The 20755-nt window shown below is 40.9% G+C and overlaps 1 protein-coding gene across 3 annotated transcripts; it reads left to right on the forward strand.

Annotated features, from left to right (window-relative positions):
- The first annotated feature begins 1510 nt into the window (after window positions 1-1510).
- Window positions 1511-11289, forward strand: mat2aa (methionine adenosyltransferase 2Aa). 3 transcript variants are annotated; one of them, XM_061699044.1, is made up of 9 exons: window positions 1511-1808; window positions 3467-3544; window positions 4320-4442; window positions 6375-6487; window positions 6566-6709; window positions 7829-8047; window positions 8599-8781; window positions 8853-8986; window positions 9070-11289. In XM_061699044.1, exons 1-9 carry the CDS (start codon window positions 1715-1717, stop codon window positions 9170-9172), a joined length of 1191 nt encoding a protein of 396 aa, XP_061555028.1. In that variant the 5' UTR covers window positions 1511-1714; the 3' UTR covers window positions 9173-11289. The 3 variants fall into 3 exon arrangements, with proteins under 3 accessions (XP_061555028.1, XP_061555030.1, XP_061555031.1); XM_061699046.1 differs by having other exon boundaries at window positions 7904-8047; XM_061699047.1 differs by having other exon boundaries at window positions 1511-1604.
- The last annotated feature ends 9466 nt before the right edge of the window (window positions 11290-20755 follow it).

The following is a 20755-nucleotide window of genomic DNA, read 5'->3' on the forward strand; positions in this document are numbered from 1 at the left end:
CGACTGCGGATTTTCTTCATACATCTTCATACTCCGTATTCTTTCCACATTGAAAAAAACATGCATGTTAGGTTCATTGAACACTCTATATTGTTATAGGTGTTAATGTGATTATGGTTGTTCATCTATACAGTATGTGCCCTCTGATTGACTGGCCTATACAAGTTGTGCATATGAGATGCAAACAACACACTTGTTGAAAAAAGATGAGTCTATAATTTGGACCTTTGTTATCAACAGTAGACGTAAAACAACCTGCGGACACCATGGATCTAAGTATAGAGGTCTAGTAGAGGTTTACAGAGCCACATGGGCCTTATCCTGATGTTATTCTTTTTAATCAAGAGAAGGAGAGCCTTGTTGGATTAGTGAGCCTTTGTAATTGCGAAGGCAGACAGGCAGAAAGCCACAAGACAGGCAAAATAAACCCCACAGGATCAATAAAAAGGAACGTGACGACAAAATTCAAAAGGCTTAATTGGTAAGCGATGAATGTTGGAGTTCAATTTGGTTTTGCTCACCAATGAGGTGTGCATAAAGTGTTTTTACATTGTAGTGTCCAGTATCTTTGTTCGATACACAATAGCTTGAAATGCCATCAGATTTATAAATCTATTTTTAATAATCTTTGATGTCCTTTAATTGGGTTTGCAAGATAATTTGGGTTCAAAATGCCCAGAAAGTCCTTTTTGAAGCTATTCTAGTTGATTTTTGTATATTTTGTTTTAATCTGACAGTTGAGATGTCTGGATTCTCATTAATATACACTATGTAAATAAGCTTTGCTCTGATTGTATCGCTCATGGTGGCATGAAACATTTAACATGACCCGAGAGAAAGAAATTGAGAAAATGATACATGAAATGAAATAGAAAAAAAGTGTATATAGATTCTTGGGACACCCTTTCTTGATACTGATGAGCTTGTCTCCATTTACTCACAAATTGATTTAGGGCGGAATCTGTTTAGTTGAATAGTAAGTTATTATTCTGTTGCATGAATGGCAACAATTGGATACTGATAGCTCAATAGCATATTGTCAATTAAGTCATTTTTAATTGTTTAGGAAAATGAGGGAAAAAACAATTCGAACAAACAAGCAAAGTCCAGTTGCCTCGATTCAACCTTTGCCTGTTGCCATGACCTGGATAACTGTGAATCTACACAGACATAAAGAAAAAAGTCGATTTCGAGCAATTTTTTTAAAAAAATTATTATTATTGTAACAGTACCATCAATTAAAAAATGATTTATGCTACTAAAAAAATGCAAAGTGATTAAAAACTGATAAGCACTGAGTGCATAGAGCAAATCTGATAAGCATGTGTTATCAATAGCTTTTTTAATTTTTCTTATATTTTTTTAAAATCGCAAAGACACTTTGTGCACAACCTGTGTATATATCATCATTGGTCCAAAAGCCCTATGTTTACATGCGCGCATCCATCTGGGCCACGTGGAGGCACTGCACTCCACACATGGCAGGCCCCTCCTCCCTCCACACGTCAAACAACCCGAGCAGTCCGACCAGTTAGCATTTTGCAGCTACACTACCAGCGGGCGGGTCGCCTGAACCACAACGCAGGGTGGCCCTTTGGATTTGTGTGAGTCGGAACAGCATACACGGGCGGATAAAGGCTGCGTGGTCCCCCCTGTTGATCGTATAGCGAGGAGGAGATCCGAACGCCTAGCTCGTTAGCTAACAGTGGTCAAGATGAACGGCCAGCTGAACGGTTTCCATAACAACTCGCCCGTCGACGACGACTGCTTCCTCTTCACGTCGGAATCCGTGGGAGAAGGGCATCCCGGTGACTTTCATTTTTATTCTTTTTTTTTTTTTTTTTTTACCCCCTCAAAACAAAAAGACAAAAAAAGCGCATCATTGCTGCTTGCCAGCATCTTGTTTTAAATGGACGATGACCTTTCATGTGGCTTTGTCTTTATGATGCATGGCACTTTTGTGGATTTGCAACATTTAGATGGACCTATATTGACTTTCTTGTCTTTTTGTTAAATGTACTTTTATCCAACAATCACAGCGGCCGAAACAAAACAGCTGTTAGCTAGCAAGTTAGATACGGACGGTGCCTGTCAATCACAAACACGTCGTTTAATTTAAGACATTTTTAACTTTAGTTGGGCTAATATGTCCCAATAGCTTAGCGTTCGCAGGCTATGTAAAATAAATACATATTGAATTTCGTTTAAGGGCAATTCTGAGGGCTAGAAAGGCGCTGCGACGTCATAATAACGCATCCGCCCCGTGGGTCGCACGCACTTCCGATTTGGCGAGCGGTCAAAATCCATCCCGCTCGATTGACAGTAGCAGGAGAATTTGCGAGCATTAAAATACCAGCGCTTCAATTGCCACTAAAAGGAGTAAATGTATTGGAAGGGATACTTTCAAAGTTCCTGGGTAGCGAAAATTTATAATATCTCTCTCTCTCTCTCTCTCTCTCTCTCTCTCTCTCTCTCTCTCTCTCTCTCTCTCTCTCTCTCTCTCTCTATATATATATATATGAATTGTCTTTTTGTCCATGTTTCTGTGTTCTGTATTTGTCTTTGTCTGCTAATAATTTCTGTATTGTTTACGTTTATTTAGCTATTATTGTTGTTGTTATAATTATAATTAGTTGACACTTTTGATGTATTTCCTCTTTAAGGGTGATGAAAAACAAATTGCAAGAAAAGTAGTCCTTAATTATTTATTATTGTCTTCAATGTTTAAACACTCTGTTCTAGGCCATATTTAAACAATCAAATGAAAAACATTAAGTATGGTAACTGACAAGCTTTCCTGTGTTGGCATATTTTTGCGGTGATATCCTTTACACATTGATGTCGGTTTTTGATGCAGTGCCGCTTGAGGTATTGAGGGTCACGGGCATTCAATGTTGGTTTTTGGCCTTGCCACTTACATGCAGTGATTTCTCCAGAATCTTTTAACCTTTTGATGATTTTATGGATATTATGTTTTTTTTAGAAAAAAAATTATGTTTAACACAATGTCCCAAGGCGCCACGGTGACCGACTGGTTAGCACATCTGCCTCACAGTTCTGAGGACCGGGGTTCAATCCCCGGCCCCGCCTGTGTGGAGTTTGCATGTTCTCCCGGTGCCTGTGTGGGTTTTCACCGGGTATTCCGTGTTCCTCCCACATCCAAAAAACATGCATGGTAGGCTCATTGAAGACTCTAAATTGCCCATATGTGTGAATGTGAGTGCGAATGTTTGTTTGTTTAAGTGCACTGCGATTGGCTGGTGACCAGTTCAGGGTGTACTCCGCCTCTTGCCCTGTTTGTTTAAGTGCACTGCGATTGGCTGGTGACCAGTTGAGGGTGTACTCCGCCTCTTGCCCAAAGGTAGCTGGGATAGGCCCCAGCACACCCGCAACTCTAGTGAGGATAAGCGGAACAGGAGATGAATGAATGAATATCTTATATGTATGTTTGTTTGTCATTCTACAGATAAGATTTGTGACCAAATTAGCGATGCTGTTTTGGATGCGCACCTTACCCAAGACCCAGATGCCAAGGTAGCGTGTGGTAAGTTTTTTTTTTTTTTTTTTTTCCCTTTTAATACCACAATGTTATTGTAATAAAATTGCTACCTTATTCTTGTATTACGCAATTGTTTTTTATCATATTCAAATTTTATTGTCATCAAAATTGCAATTTAATTCTTGTCGTATTCATGACTTTTTTCTTGTAGTAGCAGCAATATTCTGATAAAATTCTGATTTTTTTTTTCACATCACTTTTTTTCTTGTAATTTTCCAGGTTTATTATTAAAGTTGCAACTTTATTGTCACAAAAATACGGCATTTTCGTCATAATACAGCTTTATTTTAATGAATTTTAGACTTTTTTCTCATTAAATGTTTCTCGTTGTTTTACTTCTTTGTGCTCATAAAAACCACGACTTCTCTCTCATAATGGTATATTATTACATGTTTTTCTTTGAAAAATTTCATAATTGTTATGATTGTATGTTGTAATTTTTTCCTCAGTGTGGAGCTTTGATATGAAAGGTAGTTTTTAAAATGTTCATTGCTTCAGTCGCTAAAAAACAACCCTGTTTTGTACACAAACTCTTTTTTTTTTGCACCCCCCCCCCCCCGCAGAAAAAAACCCTCAAAAACATGTTGATGTTTTTAATGGTGGGAAAATGTTTTCTGTTTTAAGTCCTTCCTAAGGATGTGCATTGCAGATAGTTTAACATTCCACATGTTCTACATTTGTTAAAAAAAACGCTGTTAATGTGTTTTACTTCAGGATCTGTCACACTTAAGATTTAGGCTAATCTCTTTCACATTTACAGAGACGGTCGCTAAGACAGGGATGATCCTGCTGGCTGGTGAGATCACCTCTAGGGCTGTGGTAGACTACCAGAAGATTGTGCGAGAGACAATCAAGCGCATCGGCTATGACGACTCCTCCAAAGGTGGTACAAACCCTTAAAAAACAAACCTTTTACAATGTGAGGGTCGCTTCCGGTCTGGGGGTATTATAAAATGGCAAATACTCGTTAAAAACATGCCGTTAATACTGAAGTTTTCATTGTTGGGTTGCACACTTTTAACAGGAGATGCAGAACATGTAGAATCCAATCTCAATATTTCTGCAAATACTGGCCCGATTGGGGTGTTTATTACATAACTGCAGGTGTCTATTACAGGAGGGGCTTTTTTTGTATGCATTTTTGGAATATTATGTAACAAAATTTCTGCTCTTTTGCCATCTATGTCAAGTGAAAGTGGAGTTTAATACTAAATAACATGCACAAACCAAGACAGAATGGGTGAAGCTAATAAGCTTCCTGAAACTTAAACATATGCAAACAACATTGCAGAGTCATCAAATATCAGAGTCCACTGGTCATTAAATATGTTGTCTCCTCATAACATGAAATGATCATTAATTCAGTGCAGGAAACTACTTTACAACATACAAACTCTACACTCCATACTTTAATGTCCTTTTATGCATCTGTAGGTGCTGCTGTTTTGGTTAGCAACAATGTGTAATGCCTGTGAACAATTTTCTATGAACTGAGGTAATTATGTTACATAATGGTAATTACTACTAATTATTTTCCTGGTGGTTAAAAGAAGGCGTCTGTTGCAAAGAAGACATTGTGCTTTTTTTGTTTTTTTAAACAGTTTCCAGGTGTCTCAATAACATGCCTGTAAAATGCTTTCCTCAAATTACCCCAAGAATCAAGAATTTTAGCTCACAGGCACCCTATTCCTTGCTGGATGTAGCCCATCTGAGTGAGTGGCCCTGTCAATGGACACCTGTTACCATGACAACCATGGGTTGAGCTACAGTATTGAACTGGCAAGCAAGCAGCTTAGGAGCCCATAAAGACAATAAAAGCATTTTTGCCCGTGGAGGCAGCAGTTAATACTTTACACTCTCTGTATGTGGCGCATGGACACTTCACCAATAACAAATAGCCACTGCCTCGACAACTTCACAGAGCACGTCATGAATTGGACTTCCAATGTTGTTTTAGACAGTAACGATATTTAAAACATTTGTTTGCAATTTACTGACCAAGCAGCGTTTGGTTTGACATTTTAGACTCTCTGTGGTAAGTTTCAGAACCTCCCTAGTAACATACTGTATCTTCACGGTTGGGCGTAAACCTCCTATGTCCAAATTTGGTCAATTTCCAATTAATCAATACTTTGTCAGTCCACACGTTGGTTTGTTATTTTTTCTAAACTGTAGACCAATATAAAGTGTTGAAAATGGCTTATCGTTGACGAAGCAGCGTTAATGGCTCAACAAACATGCATTTTTTTTATTTTATTTTTTTGAAAAGTCATGGTTTTGGAGATGCAAGGATTCAGGCCGACGTCAGCCATATCAGAATCATCTTTATTTTGCCAAGTATGTCCAAAAAAACACACAAGGAATTTGTCTCCAGTATTTGGAGCCGCTCTAGTACGACAACAGTCAGTCAACTGACAGAACACTTTTGAGACATAAAGACATTGAGAAAAACAGTCACTGAGCAATAAAGGGTTGCTAGTTATCTGGTAATGCCGGTAAAATGTTTATTTTATCTTGGAAATAGTTAAAGACATTGAAAGACCTAGTTACTAGAATCTAGCCGCTACCCAAAGCTAATTTAGATCTGCTGTTTGTAATTCTTGTAATTAGGCTACATCATGTTTTTTTTTTTCCCAATCCCGTCTGGGATCAGCTTGGGGGGGCGAAATCTATGGGCATCGCACAGGGCGCCATTCAAGCCAGCTCCGCTACTGACCCAGCCCTACTTGTAATTGAGCGCTTTGAAGTTACAACAACAAGTAATTCAATTGTCGACTATTGCTCAATATGATGTAGACTTGATTGTCCACTGCAGGCTTTGACTACAAGACCTGCAATGTGCTGGTGGCTTTGGAGCAGCAGTCCTCAGACATCGCTCAAGGCGTTCATCTGGACCGCAAAGAGGAGGACGTGGGTGCCGGTGACCAGGTCTGAAGAAGGCACACTGGTGTGGACTTCTACTGTTCATGCTCTCATGTGTAACTGATCCTAAAATGACTTCCGCAGGGTCTAATGTTTGGATATGCCACTGATGAGACGGAGGAATGCATGCCTCTCACCATCATTCTGGCCCACAAGCTCAACGCCAAGATGGCTGAGTTACGCCGCGATGGAGCGTTGCCGTGGCTCCGACCAGATTCCAAAACTCAGGTCACACACGAACAATGGCCCTCATTTGCTATAAATGCGTAGAAAATTTCTCACTCTGCCCCCATGTTGAGCGTATACGCAAAAACACCGTCAGATTCATGACGTGCGTATCGGCCAATTGTCTCTGCACCACTCTGCGTAAGTTAGTGAATCAGAATTCATTCTGAATGACAAGCTTGTGTCTGAAAAACTGTCCATCCATCCATTTTCTACCACTTATCCGAGGTCGGGTCGCGGTGCCAGTAGCTTTAGCAGGGATGCCCAGACTTTCCTCTCCCCAGCCACTTCATCCATCTCTTCCGGGGGGATCCCGAGGCGTTCCCAGGGCAGCCGACGTAGTCTCTCCAGCGTGTACTGGGTCTTCCCCGGGGTCTCCTCCCGGTGGGACGTGCCCGGAACACCTCACCTTTTTGTGTCCCGCCTTTTTGTGTCCCGCCTGGGAGGCATCCGAATCAGATGCCCCGGCCACCTCATCTGGCTCCTCTCGATGTAGCAGCTGAGTAGAGCAGCTGCTCTACTCTGAGATCCTCCCGGATGACCGAGCTTCTCACTCTATCTTTAAGGGAGAGCCCGGACACCCTGCGGAGGAAACTCATTTCGGCCGCTTGAATCCGTGATCTTGTTCTTTCGGTCACGACCCACAGCTCGTGACCATAGGTGAGGGTAGGAACGTAGATCGACCGGTAAATTGAGAGCTTCGCCTTTCGGCTTAGCTCCTTCTTTACCACAACGGACCGATAAAAAGTCTGCATCAGTGCCGACGCTGCACCGATCCGCCTGTCGATCTCCCGTTCCATTCTTCCCTCACTCGTGAACAAGACCCCAAGATAGTTGAACTCCCCCACCTTGGGCAGGATCTCCTCCCCGACCTGGAGAGGGCATGCCACCCTTTTCCGGCTGAGGACCATGGTTTCAGATTTGGAGGTGCTGCTTTTCATCCCAGCCGCTTCACACTCGGCTGCGAACCGCTCCAGTGAGAGTTGGAGATCACGGCTCGATGAACCCAACAGAACCACATCATTTTCAAAAAGCAGAGATGCAATACTGAGGCCACCAAACCGTAATTTGAATTTGCCATGACGTTTATGTTTACTAACTCCCACCATGTGTTCCCGACAGGTGACAGTCCAGTATAGACAGGACCGTGGCGCCGTGGTGCCGCTGCGCGTCCACACCATTGTGATCTCTGTGCAGCACGACGAGCTCGTCAGTCTGGAAGAGATGCGTCACAGTCTGAAGGAGCAGGTGGTCAAAACGGTGGTCCCTCCTGGCTACTTGGACGACAACACCGTCTATCACCTGCAGCCCAGTGGTCGCTTTGTCATCGGGGGGCCGCAGGCGAGACATGAAATGCTATTTGTTTAATTTCCTTGATCCCCAAAATACTGTATTTCCTCAAATAGTGGCTAGTAGACACCATGCCTCAATTCATCAGCAGATGCGTCCGCTACTTCAACAAATATACGCCTCATCTCAAACACTAAGAAAATAAGGTGGTGCAACTTGCTAAGTAAAATTGTGGCTTCCACTCTAATCAATGCCATTCCTCAATTAATTAACAGATCAGTTTTAATATAGTAAAATGGTGACTTCCACTCTTATAGATGCTGTGCCTCAATTCATCTGCAGATGTGCCGTCTAATTCAACAAATAAATGTTTCACCTTAATTAAGAAAAAAAAAAGCTGGGACTAGGGAGATCTTCATTTGTGAAAAAAGATGGTAGAAAATATATAATATTAACAAATATTGCTATAAAATGCAATTGACTAAAAAAAGACCAACTCTAATAAATGCATTACCTCTTAGAAATGCAGAGCACTCTGCAGTTGAGGAAATAGTCATTAGCCAATGTCGCTGTTATGGCAATACAGTGGTTGCCTCCCTCAGGGTGACGCCGGTCTGACTGGGCGCAAGATCATCGTTGATACTTACGGGGGCTGGGGGGCCCACGGAGGCGGCGCTTTTTCCGGAAAGGACTACACCAAGGTGGACCGCTCCGCTGCCTATGCCGCTCGCTGGGTGGCCAAGTCGCTGGTGAAAGCGGGACTGTGTAGGCGTGTTTTGGTCCAGGTGAGAGAGCAGCACAGCTTCGATCACAGCCAACCACCATAGGAATTGTGGCTTAACCAAAATTGCTGTAGGTGTCCTACGCCATCGGGGTGGCTCATCCGCTGTCCATCTCCATCTTCCACTACGGGACGTCCCAGAAGAATGAGAATGAGCTGCTGGACATCGTGAGGAAGAATTTCGACCTACGTCCAGGAGTGATTGTGAGGTATCCTTGCGGCTTTCTTGTCTTTCTTTTGTCACATTTTCATTTTGATGACTTACTCACATTTGTATTTATTCCTTTGGCAGGGAGTTGGACCTAAAGAAGCCAATCTACCAGCAAACTGCAGCTTACGGTCACTTTGGTCGTGTCCTCTTTTCATGGGAGGTTCCCAAGGAGCTCAAATACTAACCCCCTCCTCCTGTTTGCTTGTCGCCCCCAGAAAGTCTGTGTGTTCACCTCTTTCTTCCCTCTTCTTCCTCTGCACAAATAGCCCCATCAGTGCCACCTCCACTGCACTTTGTTTTCAGTCTTCAGCCATTTTGTCTGCCTGCTCAACCCTATTTACCATACACGTGTATGTCGAGATTACACTCCACTCAAGCCAATCAAGCACATAGCTGTAGTTGGTTTCCTTCTCTGTGCTGTCCCTTCACGCCATTTTCTTTCTGACGTTTTACAGAGAAGTCAGAAGCTGCTAATGACCATTTTGGCTGCGTTGGGCTCCACAAAAATATCACTCTTATTTTTTATTTTATTTTATTCTATCGCTCCAAATGTCAAGGGATCATTCTAAACGAGGTTATTTGTTGTAGGTGTCATTACAGAGTAGCCCAGCTTGTTTACTGGAGGGGGGTTTGCCTTTGTCATTTGGTACTGCCCCCATACTTGATGCATAGAATGTCTTTTGACTGTCGAGTGACTGAAATCGACAACAAAAAAAGTTGATTTCCCACTTGTTGTTACATCACACGTAATAGACACCTTCTCTGTTGAATAAGTTTCGCACTGCTGATAAAACAGCATCAGGTTGAACTCGTTGAATGCTGCATGCTTCTCATACTTTACTTCCAATTGGATGTGGCCTGTACTGCTATCTTCAGCCAGGCGGCGTCCAAAGCATTTCTATGATTTGTGAATGAATGATTCATGTTTATTTTTAACGGTCAAGAAAGTGCGTTCCACTAAAGCAAGGATCATTTATCACTCGTCACCTTGTTCGCTCCAAAGACTTGTTTCAGCACAACTTCGTCATTCATCTTTCCGGCCAAATGAGATTGTTTGCATTTTAAAATGCTACTGACCCCTCACCAAAGACTATGACTATATGGTACTGACTTGCATATTCCTTTTACGCAACTTTGCAAAGTGAGATATTGCTGCAACTGTGTGCAGTTTCACATAGCGACACAGCATCCCCTAATCAGATCATTGGACGTGGTGACATTAGCCACAGTGTCTCGTGTGAAATTTAAAGTACTTGTCAGACAGCTTAGTCTCTTCCACACTGCGTGTCAATGCAAGCTTTTTCTTGTATCACGCGTCTGTGTGAAAGGTAACAACGCGGAATGGGGCGGACGAAAGCGTCCTGGTAATTTGGCTGGGATGTTGTGGAGAACAATATTTGTTTAGGGGGGTTGAAGCCTAAAATAGGTCTCCCGACGCCACTGGGTCCAGGGTTTAACAGGCAGTGTGAAAGGATTTTGGCAAGCCCTGTCTTTATCCTCTCTTTGTGTCGGACACTACCCTGTGGTTCCTGGAGTGTACTACAGAGAAACTTCATTAGAGCCAAAGATGGGTGGTGCAAAGAGGATGTATGCTGAATCATCAGGTAAAAGGACTTCCCAGTGACTGTTGACATTACGTTTACATCCACAAAATGGGAGAGACCTTAATTGGCTGGTGTTGTACAGAGAAACCAGCCTGTTTACATGGGATCTCCCACATTTACCCTTGTTAAATTATTCTGTAAAGAAAAAGATGTCTAGTCAGTCTGCTTGTCGATTGTGTAAGTGCCTTTTCTTATATTCTGCATTGCCTTTCACCCTCCCCCACCGTTTCCTTTGTTGTTTTACTGTTTCATCCTCAGGAGTCTAACCTGCTGTTGAGCTTCTCCCTCAAAATAAACCACATGCTTTGCTTGTGCAATGTGAATTATGTGTCACATTTTTTTCCAAAGAATAGTGCCTCAGGGTTGCCTAAAAATCTGTCCATCCATTTTCTATCGCGCTTGTCCTCATTAGGGTCGCTGGAGCCTTATCTATCGCAGCCGACTTTGAGCGAGAGGCGGGGTACACCCTGGACTGGATGCCAGTCAGTCACAGGGCACATACTGTACAGACAATCATTCACATTCTTAGTCACACCTATGTAGAGTCTTCAGTGAACCTAATATGCATGTCTTTGGAATGTGAGAGGAAGCCGGAGTAGGCTACCCGGAGAAAACCCACACAAGCATGTGGAGAATTAATAAACTTGACACAGGAAGGCCAGAACTGAGATTTGAACCAGAACCTCTCAAATGTGAGGCGGATGTGCCAAATGTCGTGATACCTGCCAAAAGTTTTAACTTAACATAAATGTCTTTCTTTGGCACTTTATGGGGTCATTAGTCTAGAGGAAAAAGCACAAACATTTACATTTACAGAAAACAGTAATGCCAAGCAAGTGTATGACAAAACATTGAGGAATAGAAACCTGTATTCCTCAAATGCTCTTTCTGGACGATACTGTAAGTGTTTCATCTTGTTTTCCTTCCAGATTACACAACAATGGGTACAGCTTTAGTGCATGTCAGCATGACTGACCAACGGGAGGACCCTCCTGGCTTTGGCAAAGGCGGATTAGGGAGCAAATGGCATTCGGGGTGGCGTAACTTAGGAGGGCGTCCAGCAGCGTCTTGCTGAACGTCCCGATGACCACCTCGCATTGATCACGGTAGGAGATGGGCAGGATGTGACAGACATCCTCCATCAGCTTCACCACGGCCTCCTGCAACACAGTTGAGGAGGTGAGAACTGGACATTTTATTGGGTACAATGGAATAAGATCCAATACTAGAGCTGTGTCAAAGAAATTCTGCCTTCACCCAGTTTTGATTAACACTATTAGGGTAGGACTTTAACAATGCTGTTTATTATTAGCAGTAATTTGCAGTGGTGTAGAGGTGCATGGTGAAAGATATTTCTAAAATTGTGACCCTGTCATGTGGCTAAATAAGAAAAAAATAGAAATAAAAAATAGAAAAAAAAAATAGAAATAACTCTTTGTAGAGTGTGGTGCTGTTCTATGCCACTTCAAACTCATAATGAATGTATTTGTTTAATGAAGACCTTTCTGACAGTGTCTTTGTACAGTCCTGCTTATAATTGCCTGTATTTTTAGTTAAAACTAGTGGTTCTCAAAGTGTGGTACGAGTTCTACTCGTGGCGCACAGGCTCCCTCTAGTTTTATGGAAAAGAATCACTGAATTAAAAGCTAAATTTACCACATGAAATCCATCCATCCATCCATCCATCCATTTTCTGAGCCACTTCTCCTCACTAGGGTCGCGAGCATGCTGGAGCCTATCCCAGCTGTCATCTGGCAGGAGGCGGGGTACACCCTGAACTGGTTGCCAGCCAATCGCAGGGCACATAGAAACAAACAACCATCCGCACTCACATTCACACCTACGGGCAATTTTAGAGTCTCCAATTAATGCATGTCTTTGGGATGTGGGAGGAAACCAGAGTGCCCGGAGAAAACCCACACAGGCACGGGGAGAACATGCAAACTCCACACAGGCTGGGCCGGGGATTGAACCCGGGTCCTCAGAACTGTGAGGCCGACGCTCTAAGCAGTCGCCCACCGTGCCGTACCGTGCCGCACATGAAATACAATCAGACGTATTAGATGTATAGGTTGTGCGTATACATAGGAGCCTGTTTAAAAAATGTGTTTTAAAATCCATTACATTACAGTGAACAGTACATTTTTTAACTACAGTTGTAAAAGATATATTGGAAGTATAATTTTCATTTAACTTTAATGTGCAATACATTTTTAATTTAATAATTTAAGCGCACTGTTAATGTTCGAACTGTGCATAATGTTACAGTGGCTTACAACCGCTTTCTCATTTTCGATGAACAATTATCGATAGACTTAATATGTTATTTTGAATGTCGGTCATTATGGGTGGAGAGCAAAGCATTTTTTTTAAGGTGGTACTTGGTGTAAAATGTTAGAGAACTACTGATTTAAACTATCAATATACCATAAACTGATCCTACAACATTAATTAATTCTCTGTACCTCTTATTCTCACGAGGGTAGCGGGTGTGCTTGAGCCAGCTGATTTTTGGGCATGATACACTTGAACTGGTCGCCAGCCAATCACAGGGCTTGAACTGGTCGCCAGCCAATCACAGGGTACATACATGATCCCAAAACAGTTTATCTATCCATCCATCCATCCATTTTCAACACCACTTATCCTGGTTAGGGTCGCGGGGCGCTGGAGCCTATCCCAGCTGACTTTGGGCGAAAGGCGGACTACACCCTGAACTGGTCGCCAGTCAGTCGCAGGGCACATATAGACACGGACAACCATTCGCACTCACATTCACACCGTCACTGAGTGGGAACTGAACCCACGCTGCCTGCACCAAAGTCAGGCGAGTGTACCACTACACCATCAGTGACCCAAAACAGTTGAATATAATTTCAAAGTCATATAACAAAATTACCCTTGAAAATGAATGAATAGATAATTTTATTTAGAAAAAAAGTGACAGACTCTCAGTAACTTCTATTAACAACCCAAGCTAAACTTAGCTCCTCCCTGACATACAAAGCTTGCCTGTCAGTAGAGATATATCCCTTCATCACACTAATACTGTATTATTTTCCTATTTAGACTGGGCTTTTGGCGCAATCTTGTGGCATTTTACGGCATTGCAGAAAGGGCAAACAAAACTGGATAGAATTAGAATCTACATTTTGAGTTTTTCAGGACAATAGCTGGAGAGGTTCTACAGAAAAAAAAACCTGCAAAATAGATGAGTTTGTGAATGGTGACAGTGACCTCATGACGATGCGGAGATTACTGTAAATCTTTTGTGTTGGTAAGGTGTACCTAATTCAGTGTCCATTTGGTTTGTAATTACTGCCCTACCTCAGTCCTCTCTTTGAGCAGCAAGTCGTCCAGTGTCTTGATGAAAAAGATGCAGAATGAGCATGGTGATATGGGTTTCCCCTGACAAAACAACAGCTTTAAATGTTAATTACTGTAATCCATTTTTTAAAAAAGTGCTTCTTCTTATTCGCTTAAATTTCTTTGCGTCGTAGCAACCTGGAGGGCTTTGTTGACCAAATTGCCGAGCGTTTTCTGCTGCTCGTTTGAGCCGCACAGCCCCATGATTTTACAAACATCCCGTGGCTTCTGCAGACAGATAGAGTGAAACTTGCTGTATATTAACATACAAAAGAGAGTGTATTAAAATAGTATGATGGCCCTGCAACACACCGCTACAACAGTAATGAAGCTGATGGCCACTGGAAGGATCTTGTCCACCTCCTCCTTGCAGAATGCAGCCATGCTGGTTTTCCCAGGCAGGTGGTCACACAGGTTGCCAATGCCCTGTGTGATCTTTTTCTGTAAGAAAAATGTGGTTTATGTCCCTGACCATTCATTTGATAATTGATCCTATAACAACATAAACAACAATGGTACTTAGTGGAGCACAGACCAAGGCTGAACAATCCTAGACATGTCCATTTGATTTATTTGACTGAAAGATCATGACGTGGGAGGCATTACTGTTCCAGTCCAGTCCTGTAGGCGGTAGTGATGCACATTACAAAGACGTTGGCGACTTAACGGCGAATAAAAAGAATATCAGTTCACACCTCTTTCTGTATCTGCTCTAAAATTGAAAGTGTTCTTCCTCTGTTCATGTGCCACCCTTCTGCAAAATTCAGTGAAAATTGGTTGTGTAGTTTTTACATAATGCTGCCAACCACATCAATGTTATCAATGGCATTTTTACATTGGGGTCCCAGAACTACCAGCAATTTGATTTATATTTGTTAAAAAAAAGTCATTACAATGCATATGATTACAATCGTCATGTAGTCTTTGATTTTCTTGTGAGTCTGTTTGTTCTTAACAGTCTCCTTGTCCTTTCTCTGCTGTTTGTGCCCCAAGTTGCCAAGGAAACCAAACCGTAACCATAACTGGCACACATTTGGGGCTCAATCCAAATTCTGAACTGAAATTAAACTCTGTTGTAAAGCAACACATTTTGTCAATCTACATTGCTGAGTCTTTTTTTACTTCTGTTGTTGTGATTTGTCCCGATTGTTGTTGCTACCATTATAGTTTTGGTCAATTGGTTCTTGAAAATAGTTCTAAAAATTTGTCCTAAAATAACCCCTCAGACAGCAAGTGAGATTTCTGTAATTTTGCTGGTAGCTTGTCTCAAGTGGTTGGTGACCCACTGATATTTTGTCACACAAAAAACGCCCTTGGTTGCAGTTCTTTGTACTGAAGTGAAGTCACATTAGAAAATGAAACGAAATTCACTTCAGCTTTCAGATGCAGACTTCATGAGGCCAACAGAATCATTGTCCAGTGTGTACTTGTGTCTGAGGCATGTCTAGTTTAAGATAAACTGCATACACTGTGTAATTCCAAACTATTTGCATCCCACAGCTCCCAACGACGTAAATGTGTGCCAACAAACATTCCAGGGATTTCCTATAGAATTGTTCTTTTCATTGAAACCAACTCAGTACGATAGCAGTGTGTACAGCGGGCAGATAAGGGCGGACCGATCAGGAATGTGTTCACCTGGAGTTCTGTGTTGGAAAGCAGGTCAATGAGGAGGTTGATTATTTTAGTGCAGTCCTCACAGGGGCTCCCAGCCTGGGCACAAAGTCACAGTAGAAATTAATACACACCAACATGTATATAAAGGCACACCGTATACCATCATCACACATCGTACACAACATTAGGTACAAATCTGCTGAGATCCTATGCATTACACACAATATATATTTGGTAACGTAAATCCAAATGGGTGACATATGACCCCGATAAATTCATAGAACCCTGTAATCTCTCCCAGATAATCACTAAAGAAAAGTAATGAAAGCAATGGAATTACTTTGGGGGGGAAATAATCAAAGAAATATTATCAAGGAAATACTATATATAGAGTCCCTGTATCATTATGATAAATATAAAGGTTAAAAATTAAGACATTCCAAATACTGTAATGTACTACAATAATTAAACAGATAAATGTATGATTTAATCAAAATAATGAATAGAGGGAATGGTAATAATGAAGGTTGCACCTAAATATAATCAAATGAAACTATATTACAGTGGCATATCATTATTATAAATATGGTGATGACACATTTTTAACTTTCTAAAGTAAAAAAGGGGGTTACATTTAGAATTATTATGTTCAGTATTTCAACGAGAGCTTCCCAAAGGGTTGAACATGATCTTATTTGTCTACGGCAGCTCCTGTACAGAAAGTAAAGGTGAATAGATTTAAAACCGTAATATGCGTGTATGTGTATGTGTGTATATATATATATATATATATATATGTATATGTGTGTATACACATATATATATATACATGCATCATAATATATGAAGGTATTCTCCCACATTTCTTTAAACTATATTAAATTCATCCATCCATTCATCTTCTGTGGTCTAGCCCAGCCAGCCAATCGCTGGCACATATGAACAACCATTCACCCTCACATTTACAGTTAACAATAATTTAAAGTCTTCAATTAACCTGTTTTTGGAATCTGGTTGGAAACCGGAGTACCCAGAGTAAACATACACAGGTGCAGGGAGAGCATGCAAACTCCACACAGGAAGGCCAGAGCCTGGATTAGAACTCACAACCACAAAACTGTGAGGCATGTGTGCTAACCAGTCACCCACCTTTCCAGCATATCAAATTTTATATTAAATATTATATTAATATCAAATTCATGCACTATTAAAATGCCAATACATTAATCATTCGTATATGTTTATGATTTTTAATGAAAATAGAAAAAGTAACTCACTGTCATCAGTGCAGCTGGGCCGTTGTTCAAGCCATCACTAGTCAAAGTCAGAGCTGCAAAGAAAATGGCTCATCTAATCATTTGAAGTTACTCTGTATAATGAATATCTTATATTTATGAATATATTTATGTTAACATATTAAATATAAAATGTTAAAACTGTCTCACCGCAACCTTTGAGACCAGCGAAGAGAAACAATGCAAACGTGAGGGCGTTCATCCTCTCTTGAATTTGACTATTCGTGTGTCAATAGTGTCCCTACTCAGATATGTGTGAGGAGTGCCAAAATGCAGCTTTTATTTGAAAGGAACCACCTGACACCTCCAGCCCCAACACTACTGAGTTTCAGAGAGAGAAAAAAACCCTCTGGCTTTTTTCGATAACATTTTTATTTGTACAGTAGGGAACAGTTCCCTTTCAGTCCTTCTCAGGTGTGAATGAGTCAACAGATATCCTCAAGAGTAGTTACATTTATTATAATGCTGCAGTGTAACCCAAAAGCGATCCATAGGGATGCATATTTTGCTTTTTACTTGTATCCAAATCAATCTAAGCTCGAAATGATAACAGAAAAGCATAATTTTCATTTTTTCAAAAGTCAACAAAAACAACACACTCTTGCTTTGTAACTTTTATCTCCCGTAAACCTCCAAGAAAGTAAACTGTCATCAATAGAGTGCATTTATAGAGTCATTGTACAATTTGATTGAACCTCTGATTCACGGTTTAGCAATGTGACATACAACCTCAATTCCAATGAAGTTGGGACGTTGTATTAAACATAAATAAAAACAGAATACAATGATTTGCAAATCATGTTTGAACTATATTTAATTGAATACACTACAAAGACAAGATATTTAATGTTCAAACTGATAGACTTTATTGTTTTTAGCAAATAATCATGAACTTAGAATTTTATGGCTGCAACACGTTCCAAAAAAGCTGGGACAGGGTCATGTTTACCACTGTGTTAGAGCACCTTTTCTTTTAACAACACTAAATTATTATTCCCAATAAACATTTGGGAACTGAGGACACTAATTGTTGAAGCTTTGTAGGTGGAATTCTTTCCCATTCTTGCTTGATGTACAGCTTCAGTTGTTCAACAGTCCGGGGTCTCCGTTGTCGTATTTTATGCTTCATAATGCGCCACACATTTTCAATGGGAGACAGGTCTGGACTGCAGGCAGGCCAGTCTAGTACTCGCACTCTTTTACTACGAAACCACGCTGTTGTAACACGTGCAGAATGTGGTTTGGCATTCTCTTGCTGAAATAATCAGGGGCGTCCATGAAAAAGACGTTGCTTGGATGGCAGCATATGTGTCAGGTTCAAGACACCTAAAACACTTGTAAAAATCAAGACAGACACAGAGGTAGTTCCGTTTTCAGACTTGCAAGGAGAAACGGCCAAGAGTGTACTTAGTTGCAATCTCCAACCATTTCTGAGTTCACTCTGCCGGATCCTCTCTTTTTATTACTTTAGGGCAGTTCCCTTGTTACATATGAGTTACAAAGTCAAAAAGGTGGGGGCATACATGCTTGTTGCAACTCATGTGATCAGCACATAACACTCTTTGTTGTGGTTGAGACAGTAGAAGAATTATATACTTCTTATCAAGACACAGGAAAACTCCTCGGCTCAAGTTTGTCCTTGCACCTGCAAGCACATGACTCATCCTGTGGGAGAAAGCTTTGCACGCAGTGATAAAACATTTCTCTAACTAGAAGTAAGCAGAAAAGCACAACACATGATAACTTATTTAAATTTTTCCATCATTTCCCTCCTGTTTATCATGTTTTTTGCTCATGTTTCACATCACTTATTGAGCAGCCGCTTCTTCTGATTTTTGGCTGTAAGATAATTATCATGAACACAAGACATGAAATGCTTTATTTGTTCTCCTCAGCTGAATCAAACAATGTCCCGATCTCCATTTCTTTATCATCATCGTCATCAGAACTATCTGGTTCTGTTTTGTTAGAAGGGGGTACATTTGTTCTGCACGTTTGCTCATAGGTTGGATTGCGGTGGTGATTAATCTATTCAGAAGTGCTCGTAAACATGGAATACAGCAACATCCACACAATGTCAGTATTGCAGCAAATACTGCTATTGATATTAAAATTGATGAGACCAACATCTTGTACTTGCCAAACACTTTCATCAATTCGTCCCACATGGATGTGTCCACGCCAGAATGCTCTTTCATCTTGCGGTTGAGGGTGCGCAGGCCATCAATGGCCCTGGTCAGGCTGCCATCTGCTCATAGGTTGTTTGGAATAAACATACAGCACTGTTCTGCACACACTCCTCTCTCCGCAAGCAACATATCTGGTGCAATTCTGTTCTGAAATGACATTAAAGATGTGGCTGCCAATTGCTCATGTACGGCCTCAAAACCATCTTGTGTCCAATTTCCTAACCGCTGTACATTGTAGTGGATGTAGTTTATTCGGTCTACGTTTTTATTGGTTGTACACCACCAACAGATTGTAGATTCAAACCCTGATGCTACTTGATCTACTAATTTGTATTCATCAGGTACCCCTCTTGGAATTCCAATTGCATCTATGTAAATTGGATCTGCCTGGGAGAAGGTTTTGATATATGTTTAGCAGAAGGTACATCTGGCCTTGGGTGTTATCAGAAAAGGGAGTCATCCTAAGAACATCATTCTTCAGTAATCTACCTTGGGTGCTATAAAGAAGAAAAGGGAGTCATCCTAAGATGTGGGCACCCCTCTCTCTGGCCTTGGATGTTTTGGAAATGGAACTTATTTGTTAAAGAAAGGAGTACAATCCAACAATTCCCCTGTTTACATAGTGGAACTATGTAACATGCCCTAAGCAGTACTACTCTATGTGGAAGGCTTATAAGAGGATATATAAACAATGTAGTCATAAGCTAAGCATTCTTCATAGGGCAGTACTACTCTTGAGACAGGCCAAAAACCTCCCCATATATTGATTTGAGGAGGGAAAAAGACAAGTCCCGTTTTGAGGAGGGAAAAAGACAAGTCCCGTAACATGCTAAGAGAAAAGACACTGTATATTCTTCATCAATACATGAAATAATACAGCATCCGAAAAGCAATAACAAAGTAACAGCAGTAACAATAGCAATTATAAATGTAATTACAAGGTGTTTTCATTTTCCAAACCACATCGTAGCCCAATCTTCCAGGGGGTTGAAAACGCCTGTTGAATCTGCCATTTCAGCAGCCAAAGTTTGTAACCCATGTAGGGCTTGTTACTTTTCCATCCGGGGCTGTGTTGTTGGGAATAAAAGTATAACATTGTGGACCAAACATTGCACAAACACCATTCTTTTCGGCAAGGATCATGTCAAGGGCCATGCGGTATAATGTCTTTACATAACGCCTTCACTACTGTTAGTGCGTCGGGATGTTTTGTGGGGAACAGCTCTATCCATTTAGAGAATGCATCAACGATGACCAAACAATACTTTTCCCCTTCACTTTGGTTTATTATATTTATTGGTATTGAGGTGCAGGAAATTTACCTCTCCTGGGCCTCAAATTGCCTTGTGGATTATGCCTAGCACAAATCATACATGCTCTACAAAAGTTTTTCTAGTTCCTTATTATTTTTATAAGTTTCCTTATTATTATTATTTTTTTTTATAGTTCCTTATTATTTTTATAAATGCTTTTTCTGCTTCCTCATTCCACTGTAATGGTGATGTTATCTTTAGGTATTCACTGTACATGTTTAAAGGTGCAGTTATTTCTGCATATTTGGGCACCCATGTCCTATAGTCATTTGTTAGTCCCAAAAGTGACATCATCTGTTTTTTTGTTAGTGGTTTGGGAGCTTGTAAGATATTGTATTTCTATCTTCTATTATTGTTCTTCCTCCTTTCCTCAAATGATGGCC

This window comes from Phycodurus eques, chromosome 15 (assembly GCF_024500275.1).
Source record: "Phycodurus eques isolate BA_2022a chromosome 15, UOR_Pequ_1.1, whole genome shotgun sequence".
Lineage (NCBI taxonomy): Eukaryota > Metazoa > Chordata > Actinopteri > Syngnathiformes > Syngnathidae > Phycodurus > Phycodurus eques.

Bases quoted from the DNA above. Each gene is read 5' to 3' on its own strand.
- mat2aa (XM_061699044.1), top strand. From the start codon at position 1,715: ATGAACGGCCAGCTGAACGGTTTCCATAACAACTCGCCCGTCGACGAC. The intron at 3,545-4,319 runs GTAAGTTTTTTT...TCACATTTACAG, and splicing joins AGATGCCAAGGTAGCGTGTG to AGACGGTCGCTAAGACAGGG. The intron at 6,488-6,565 runs GTCTGAAGAAGG...TGACTTCCGCAG, and splicing joins ACGTGGGTGCCGGTGACCAG to GGTCTAATGTTTGGATATGC.